The sequence below is a fragment of the Merops nubicus genome, unplaced genomic scaffold, assembly GCF_000691845.1.
Source record: "Merops nubicus isolate BGI_N331 unplaced genomic scaffold, ASM69184v1 scaffold27118, whole genome shotgun sequence".
Taxonomy (NCBI): domain Eukaryota; kingdom Metazoa; phylum Chordata; class Aves; order Coraciiformes; family Meropidae; genus Merops; species Merops nubicus.
Window position 1 is genome coordinate 4487 of NW_008624094.1, and position 10015 is coordinate 14501.

The window sequence follows — 10015 nt, forward strand, 5'->3', positions numbered from 1 at the left end:
ATTTGCCAAAGAACCTTTCCCTCAGCAGATAACCAGGATCTTCTTATCACTTCCCGTGTGTGGATTTTCTTTTTTTTTCCTGTACACAAAAGACATAAACTACATTCATTTTCATTACAAAACGTTTTCATTATCACACTGATTTTTTTCATCATATTTAATGACTAACCATTAGACTCAGTAGAAAGAAAACCTACAGGATGTTCTGTTAATGAGGCTGGGTTTGTTCCATAAATTTATGTCAGTTTGTTAGAGTATTACATCTTTGCATGACATTGCATAAGGTTGCCTCTCCAAGGGACTGCTGTAGCTGTTTCCTTTCATTTGGTAATATCACTCCCATCTTGTTTATACTAACCTTCATCTACATGCTGTCAGAGAGATGCAGTATGACTGCTCTACTCCTCTGTATGTCAGTGCTAATAGGATAAGAGCATAGAAGGTGGTATCATTATTATGTGGATGTATTGGCTGTGGTTTATTTCCTAGGGAGGGGAACACCAATTTAAATTTATGAACTGATCTCTATTTACAAATTCCACAGTCGATTTAATCTGGTATAAATAGCTCTGCTACAGAAAGGAGCTGCCCATCACACGGCTGTGGCTGCTTATCCCTGTCTCCTGCTTCTGCCAGCACTCATGCAGCGAACCACATTAGAAAACTGATCCAGATGAAAACTAACCTTTTTTTTTTTTTTTTTGCCAGTGGAGTTTTCATTCAGATAAACTCCCTGATCCATCTCACTTATGGCTGCACGAACATAATGGCGGTGTGAAGGAGGCAGTACAAACACATAGCAGATGGTGTAAAACAGAGGCGAATTCATCCTTTTAGCAGCAGCAGCCATTTATCCTGGTTAAGTTGATCATGCACCTGTGGCACTAGTTAAACTGGTGCCAGTCACTGTATGGGTTATCTAATTTTCCTGCTTCTTAATTCCTCAAGTCAATTAGTGGCAGATTCCAAATAAGACAATGTGAGCCATTCTTAACCTGGAGTGGAAAAAAAGCTGTTCAGGGCATTTACAGTGCTCATCTGAGCCAGTGCAAGACCTTGTGCATGTATGATCTCTGGTTCATACACCCAGAGATGAAGATGCAACAACAGCGACTCCTATACAATCCTACAAAAAAAATTCTGATAGTAATAAGAGCTGGTCTGACCATATCCTGTCAAGAAAGTTCTGTGACACCATGAAAATCATTCAGTCCGACTGTGTTTAAGTTTTACACAGCCTTTAGAAAGCAAGAATGCCTTAAAAAGCTCCATCGAGGATCCTTACCATTTAGTAAGTTAAGCACGCTCTGGGTGCTTTCTGCTAGACTGCCTGGGGTCTGCCCTTTCCTCAGAGAACTGCAAGTCATCCAGGGTAACAGCTTTGCTTGACTGAAGTATCTGTTTCCAAGATCTCAGTAAACATCCAGGAGGGATAAATGTTTTCCATTGTTTTCCATAGTATTCTGCATCACCGATTTAACATTGTTCAGTCTGGGTAGAAGTCCAGTCCTAACCCTAAGCTAGCATTTGGGAACCTAAATCTTTCTAGTCAGCAGACACCTTGGCTGCACTGGACACTACTGAACTTTGTTTACCCTCGAGCAGGTTTTCCAGCACAGCTCCCAGGAAGCCAGGGACATCTACATTTTCCTAGTCCTTTTTTTTTTTTTTCCCCATTGCTACTTCCAGCTCCTAGGCAACTATTGATCCTAAAGCTGTAAGAAATACTGAGTATTTACGCAGGAATGTGGTTGGTATGAAACACTAACATATCAAAAACCAGCACATATTATCCACATTCCATCTCACAGTGTGGCAGTCAGCTTGCATGCTGGGAAACAGTGACAGAAGATGGAGGCTACAGTCATCCAGTTTCCTGGATGAGCACAAAGCAGGGCTGTGTGGCCTGAAAAAGTAACACTGTGTTTTCCTACCACCCTTACTCATATAGGCTATTTGACCTGCTGTCAGAACTAACATCACTGAAGGCCTCTAACTAATGTTTAACCATCTCCTGTGTACACCAGGCTTGATTGAAATGCTCAGGACCAGCTTTTCGGTTGGCTCCACTCTTATCTTACTTGAAGCTGATAAAGGGTGTGCATCTACCCTTACTGCAGTTCTTCACAAATCCCTGGGCAGAAGCAATCACTTTCTGGCAGATTCTGTCAACAACAAATTGCAATGCTTTTCCACAGTGTCACACCAATCTCACCTCTATAGGGCAGTCAGGCAACAGCAGCATTTGAGCAATTTATGTTGTCCCTACTCCTGTGTATGTCTTGAAGGTGAGCCTGTAGGGAGAAGGAAGAAAGGAAGAACAAGGTATCAGAGCGAGAAATGTTTACCAACTGCTTTACAGTTCCCCAGGCTGTTAGCTCTTACAGCTACAGGGATGACATCTGATCTTAAACAAATGGCACAGGGTGCGTAAATTTATCAATATTTCTTTAGCAGCATCCCCATTTTGAAACTTACTTCTAGTATAGGCCTGGGAATCTGATGCCCAGAAAAATCTCTCCAGGAGAACTATATTGACACTGTGTTTGTACTAAAAGAAGAAAACAGTAAGTGTGATGTTCCTGTGTTTACTTATCTCTGTTTACCTTTTCTGCCTTAGAACCATGGGAAGGGGAAAACCAACAATCTAGGTGCTAAATGACAGTGTTTCAGCATCTAAATATTGTAACTTAAAGTGATACTACCAGTTAGACTAGATTGAAATTAATACTTTGTTCCTAATATAGTAACAATAACCAGCAAACAAATCTAACTACAGCTGTTCTTTTTAAACTCAAAACCCAGTTATACAGCTAGGCAACTGAAATGAAAGCAAACACTGTTTGGATCATAAGTATTTTCCACAAGTAAACATTTTCATATGTTGCTAAAACAAACATAAGTTTTGGGAATGCATGCAAAAATGGCAGCTCTTTCACTTTGTGTGAAACATTTTACAGTCCCAATTTAGGGCAGAGTCAGATGTCACAGCAGTACTTGCATACATGTGGTAGGTTTTAAGCAAATACCTAAACCTCTTCTGTAAAGAAAGGCTAAGAGCTGAGGCTGTCCATCCTGGAGAAGAATCTGGGGAGACCTTATTACAGACTTTCAGTACTTAGAATGGACATATAAATAGATTGAAGCAGTCTTTTTAGCGGGACCTGTTGTGACAGGATGAGGGGTAATGGTTTTAAAGCAAAAGAGGGTAGATTTAGACTAATAAGGGAAAAATTGTTTACAATATGGGTAGTGAAACATTGGAACAGGTTCCCCAGAGACGTGATAGGTGCCCTGTTCCTGGAAACATTCAAGGTGAGGTTGGATGGGACTCTGAGCAACCTGATCTAGTTAAAGAATTTCCTGCTTACTGAAGGGGCTTTGAATTAGATGACCTTTAAAGGTCCCTTCCATCCCAAACCATTCTATAATTCTAAACTTGTTTAAAAGTTCTTGTGAATCACAGCAGGTAGAGGCAGACAGCATAATGGTAAGAGTAAACTGTCTTTTCAAAATCGTTGCTACTTAAGATGGGAGAAACAAAATCCCTTTCTTAATTATGCGTGCTGTGATTTTTATCATAATATTCGTTCTATTATGTCTTACCTACAGGTGTTACCATATACATTTTTCTAGTACTGATATAGCTGAATTACACACAAATGTACATCACAGACTCTCAATTCCAAAAGACAAGGTACTCTCCATTCCAAAAGACAAGGTACTTCAATACAAGCCTAGAACAAGAATAGTTTAATATAAATCAGTTTAAATTAGTAACAAACATGAAACCTTCCACGCAACAAGCTACCCTGCATCTACAAGAAAATGGTTGAGCTTAGATCAGTTACAGTCAGCATTTGTACCAGCACTGTGAATGCCTTATCCAATAAGATCAATGTAGCCCAGCAGAGCACTCCCTGCAAGCAGTCCCTGCAGAAACAGACGTTGCACATCTCCAGCCCTTCAATTCTAGCCTCTTGTTGGAGATCAGTGCCCTCACAGGGCACAAGAAAGAGCATGTCCTCAGAACACTCTCCACCTGCTTCTGTTCCAAGCAGGTTGACAATTCAGACAGGTCTCTTTGTAACTTCAGCCAACCATTTGTACCAGAGTAAGTGAGGGGTGTTCATAGCTTCCAAGCCATTGCTTTGGATAGGGAAAAACTGACAGTGTTAGCCACAAGGAGTTACAAACAACAAGAGATGACGATGCCTTTAGCTGGTAAAGCCATGGCTTCAGTGAAGGTCTGACCCCTAAGTCTGATGTGATCATATGCCTACTCAGGGTACAATTTGTACTGGCTTGATTTGCACAGGCATAGTGAAAGCATCCCTCTCCCTTGTGCCTTACCAAAAAAAAGAACCCAAAGGTGTATTGCTGTAGCTTCCTGTTCCAACTTAAGTAAAGGCCATGTGCACTCTGGGGTACAGGTAGAGCCGTTTGAAAAAAAATATTGCCCTGAGCTGTTTTTTACCACTGTCAAGCTGCAGGTCTTTTTGCTGATGCTGCTGAGCCATAGTAAAGTTGTGTGAGTGGTCCTAGCCCGTTTCAGCACACACAGTAAGTTAAATCTAGGTACCTGCTGGTATTGCATGGACTCAGACTAATAATACTCACTAAAGGACCTAATTTTACTAATAGTAAAAAAAATTTCTAAAGGTATTTCAGGAGTTTACTCACAACTCTTGTGAGAAAACAAATCTCTGTCAAGAACATAATACTTTTTTTCTGGAGTACTTTTGGTAAAAATCTCTAATGCAGGCCCTAAGGATTATATGTGCTGCAAAGTGGTACAGTTTCATAAAGCAGAGCTCCCTGTGAAAAACCCTAGTAGAAAAAAGGCATGTAAGTAGAGTTAAGGCTTTTTATCCTTTGCTGTATACCTGCTGCAGTTTATTATATACTGATTGCAGCTCTGCAGAACAGTTTTTTTCTTCCCCGTGCAGTATGTGGTGGTACAAGGCTTTTTACACTAAGAATTAAACTGGAGTTGAGATCTTTCTGGCCTGAGCTGTTTTATGGTCGTGGGCCCTTAAGTGTCCCGCCAGCGGTAGGTGTCCCCACTTCAGCTCCACCCTTCATCTGTGCATGTAAATCGGGGGCAGGCCAGGGAGTCCCAGCTTGGAGAGGTGGTCCCTGCCTGCTAGGACCTCAGTGAGGGCTCAGCAAGCGGTACAGCCGGGAACGATGTCTTTGGTATAGTTATAACCTGGACAGAAAGAGGAAAGTCTCGTTCATCCTCATTTCTCCTGCTCTTGTTGCTGTGCATGGTGTGAGGACTGCTGGATGCAACAGCTTTCAGTGAGGAACTTTGGACCTCTTCCTTCTGCTCAAGTTTTCCTGGAGGATCTCACGGGTATTTCTGTCAGCAGGAGGATGTACTGGGGAAACCATGTTAGGTAAGGCTGCCTGAGCTGCCAGGGATCTTCTTTACCTAAGGGTGCTTTTGCCTTTTAGCAGGGCTTTTTTTGGTTGATAATCAGGCTAGGAAGCTGAAAGGAAAAAATTTACCTGGATCTGCAGGTGAAGGCTACCGTTTCTCCCTTGCTGCTTCTGTAACTGCTGGCAACAGACTAGTTGTGGTGAAGAAAGGTACAGAAAGAGGCATTTTTGACTGGTTGTCAACGAGCAAATATATTGAACATGTAGCCTTCTGGAAAGAAGCCTAATCTATCTGTATGCCCTTGTTCTCTGCCCACCCTTCCCTCCTCTTCCACCGCGCCGATTTTCGAGCTTAATTTGCCGGTTTTGTTGTGTTAATTCGAATTAATGCTGGCATAAAATATTTCTAGTTGGTATTATTAATAGCTGATAAAGCTTTGAAAAAGGTACTTTGCTGACACCCCAGTCTTCGTTTTGTGTTTGTGTCTTATTAGCACAAATTTATTTCAACTTTTTGTTTTAGAATTCTCTTTACTGTGACTTTGGTCTGGCAGGCTGTTCATTTAGGAAAAGGTAAGGAAAATTTTCCTGTTCCCCTGCGTCCCCGTGTTTATCTGGTATATTTACAGTGTGCTTTGCTTCATTAAACAATATCCTACTCTTTCATATTTGCGCTTCTTGTCAAGGCCATGAAAAAGAAGAACTAGAAGAAGATGTGAAAAGTCTTAATGCCACGGCACAGAAGCAGCAGCTTAAGAACGAGGGGACTCTTATAAATGCTCTCAGTGACATGAATCAGAGCTACGAAAGCGGAAAACAACAGAATGCCAGGGCATCTGTACCTTTCACTGGAATTACAGAGAGTAGGTAACTTTATTTAAAAAATGCCATAAAAAAAAAGCTTTTTAAAATATTATATCATAGTAACGCTTTGACTGTTGTCCACGAAGATTCCAGACGGCTGGTTTTCTGTGGCCACTCATTTAAATTATTCCCATGGCCCCTCTAGGAAATAGTGATAAAATTTAAGGTAGAACCGGGAATATCTTACCTGCAAGAGCTGGTAAAGGAAAACAGGGAAAGGTTACTAGTAATTATGAAGGGATTGATCCTTGGATTTGCAAAAGCGTTTGTAAAGTTTTGTAAAACTCTGTTTTTTGTTTTTTTTTTTTTTTTAAATTACCATATTTCATGACTAACAATTATTTCATTTAAGAAAAAAAAAACCAAACCAAAACAACCTCAGTTTTACCTGTGTGAAGCCAACAGCACTAATAGGGAGGGTACAAAGAGGGGGGGGGAGGGGAGGGACAAGGACAGATTTATGGTTCCTTCCATATATTCAAAGTTTTGGACTGGTACTCAATCTCAGGAGTCTGAGAAAGCCTTGAGATCACCTTCTTCTCCCCTCTTAAGGCTAAGGAACTCTTTTCAGGAAAAAAAAAAAAAAACACCTTTCTTCAAAAATGAGCACCACTTCCCGGTACCAATGTCCCGTTTCTCATTGTGACTGAAACTTGATTCCGTCAAAGTGAAATATTTCATTGCTGCTGCTACGGGACTTGTCCAGCATTGTTTCTTGGCCGTCCTGTAATCCCTAATAGTTTGTTTCTAATCCTTAACTAAACAAAGTGGGCTTAACTGAACAAACACTCCTAACAGGCAGATAATTTTATTGTCTCTGAAGACAATAAAACTAGATATACTTAGCAAGTGGAGAGACCTGAGAGAACAAGTGAGGAAAAGGGGAGGTTCGAAGCCCTCAGCATGCTTGGTGTAACCTGTGTAGTATTGTCTTACAGGTAAAAAACTGAACCGACACTGCTGCCAAAACGGAGGGACCTGTATCCTAGGGGCTTTCTGTGCCTGCCAAAAGCATTTCACTGGCAGATACTGTGAATATGATGAGCGGCAAAGGTAAAAAAAAAATTAAAAAATTAAAAAAACACTAGACCAAAACCAGAAAGAATGAGTGAGCTGCTCTAAATGGTTATTTTCTACGGTGGGATGAGGGAGGTACCAAATGTCTCCCTTGTCGTCCTTGACAGCAACTGCGGCAGCATTGCCCACGGCGCCTGGGTGCTGAAGGGCTGTTGGCTGTGCCGGTGTGGCTATGGTACTCTGAACTGTCTCTCAGAAATAATGCACGATAACTGTGGTAAGGAACGGCGTTAAATCCACCATTTTTATCTTATGGGTAACAGAACGGAGTTCTGCAAAGGTGGGGTACTTGGAGGATGCTGTATATGTGCTCTATTGATAGTTACATTTCTCTTGCTCCTCAAAACCTGCACACATCTCTGATTTCCCACTTCACCAGGACAGTTTGTACAACTAAACTACATTCAAGCATATAAAAATGTTTCTTAGATGAGGAAAGGGAAAGAACAGCAGTACAAACTGGTGTGGTAGAGGTAGAAACTAGTATTAAATTAGTGAAAGAAGTAATGAAAACTTGCATATTCCTCAGTAAGCTATTTAACACAAATGTCAGAAAACTAGTCTTAACCTTATGTTAAGATCTGTATCTTTATCTCCAAAATGTTCTTGTACAGAATTCTAAGACAAAGCACACTCCACAGCAAAAGAGTATTTGTGAAAACGATGTATCAGACAGCATAAAAACTGAATGATAGCCTTACAAGTACTTGTTTTCCATGGAGAACTGGCTACTGAGATCCAGACTATTTTCAACACTCACGAGTTTAATGTTACTTTCTCCTCAGTGGCAAAGTTAGTGCAAAATATTCTTGCCATTCTCCATCCATGATGTTGCAATCTCACCCTGTGCTGTAATATACTCTCTTTCAGCTGTGCCAACATCAGTAGTTAACAGGGTAAGAAAACAAGAGATGTAAATAGCTTCAAGATTCATTTGCACCCCAAGGAACTACCAGCCTCTCTTCTTTTATGACCAGATTCCTATCTGAGTAGCAGTGCATTGAAGCTCTGACTCCCGAGTTATACCACCAGCTCAGCAGTAAATATAACTTCCAAAACTTGAGTGTCTCAGGTCCCCAAGATATGCCCTGCTGTGTGATACACCCAGATGTGCAAAGAAGTGAAATGCAAAAGAGGGGCGACATTCCTATCTTTGCAACTCAACAAACAAGCAAAAAAACTCACAAACACCACCAGAAAGAAAAACCTACCAGCAACACTACTTTGTCTTGAAGTCTTCTGTATTGATCAATTGTGTGTGAGCACCCAACTTGCTCATTAAACTCTTCTGAAGAGTTAAATGTTCAAGTTCTCATGAGTGTTCACCTTTGAATCAGCTCTATTGTTTCCAATTACAGGAGCAAAAGACCTACCAGGCCTTGCCTGCTTAGTAAAAGCAGTCTACTGCTTACTACGCTTGAGTTCAGCTTAACAAAGACAATAAAGGTGGCAGTGGAGAATCATCTGCTCATCCTTTGAGCAGAGACTCGGTGGCTTTCACATGCATGAGGGCATGGCTTACTGCTTGTGCTAAAAAACTAAGCCTCTTGTTAAAGGAAGGGTTAAAAGGCTACATGCAGACTTGAGTGCATACCTCTTGTGAAGATCTTGCTCTTGCTTTTGCTTGGTATTTACTTTTGATTATTCTGAGATTAATGCCTGCAAGAGCTGATAAGTGCTATCAGTTGCTCCTCAAACGATCATTGATGGGACATCTATTCACATCTTTTCCCTGAAAATAGCCTCTTTGATTGGCTTTAACAGCTGATACCTTTAACTTAAGTACCTGTGAGATGTCAGAGACTTTCAAAGTAGGTTGAAAATCCTTGTTTTAAAATTGACATATTTTATTCATTAACCATTTTCTTATTTTTTTTTTTTTTTAGAACTGAAATCAGAAAAGGAGGAAATTACCAGACTAAATTCCAATGGGCTAAGATTACAGCAAACAGTGTTGGCACTTGCTTGCCTGCTCACCATCCTCCTGGAACTCTGCTGCTGGCAGTTGTGAAACTGGACAAAGGCAAATATCTTAGGGTTGATATAGCTCTCACCATGAGTCATACAACCTTTTTCTTCCGTGAGCTACAGAACACAATTCTACCTACATGTTGGTGGCAGATTAAGATGTATTAGTTTATGCTGAACTGCTTGGGTTCTTCTAAATTCAGTTTGTATGAATGTGAACTATTTATTATTATATTATTATTTTATTACTGCTATCAATGTCTGATTCTAACGATTCTTTAGTTCTAAAATACTGTTCTTCCACTGGAAGCAAAAAAAAAAACCCTCCACTATTGTACGCCTTAAGTATTGTAAATTATAGTAATTTCCTTTGTACAGAGTACAACTATATAACAAATAAAGATTATTTTGTTTCTGAAGAACTTTTCTGTTTGGCTTTAATTAAACAATACAATGATAAATAAGAATTTTCAAGTATCTTGTAGAAAAAAAAAAAAAGGCAGTTTTTATTATTTATTATAGCTAAATTGTATACATGCATGACCTTAGGCAGGAAGCATATGTTTCTGAAGAACACATAAAAAACTGATATTTATTTGTCTTTTGGGCATTTATTTCACATCCTAGAAATATGAGCTCTTTTCTTTTTAAAGGGACATTTTTAAGCTTTCTGTAGGAAACTTGTCCTGATTTATCTACCATTTAAATATGACTATTTCTA

At 40.1% G+C, this 10015-nt stretch overlaps 1 protein-coding gene across 1 annotated transcript; it reads left to right on the forward strand.

Moving 5' to 3' along the window:
* Positions 1-5379: 5379 nt before the first annotated feature.
* LOC103777743 (cryptic protein-like) lies at positions 5380-9337 on the forward strand. The gene is made up of 6 exons (XM_008945304.1): positions 5380-5402; positions 5909-5958; positions 6072-6248; positions 7188-7296; positions 7434-7543; positions 9213-9337. The coding sequence occupies exons 1-6, from the start codon at positions 5380-5382 to the stop codon at positions 9335-9337; spliced, it is 594 nt and encodes a 197-aa protein (XP_008943552.1).
* The last annotated feature ends 678 nt before the right edge of the window (positions 9338-10015 follow it).

Coding starts and splice junctions, on each gene's coding strand:
- LOC103777743 (XM_008945304.1), top strand. CDS start 5,380: ATGTACTGGGGAAACCATGTTAG. Junction 5,403..5,908: donor TACTGGGGAAACCATGTTAG/GTAAGGCTGCCT, acceptor TTTTTGTTTTAG/AATTCTCTTTACTGTGACTT. Junction 5,959..6,071: donor GGCTGTTCATTTAGGAAAAG/GTAAGGAAAATT, acceptor CTTCTTGTCAAG/GCCATGAAAAAGAAGAACTA.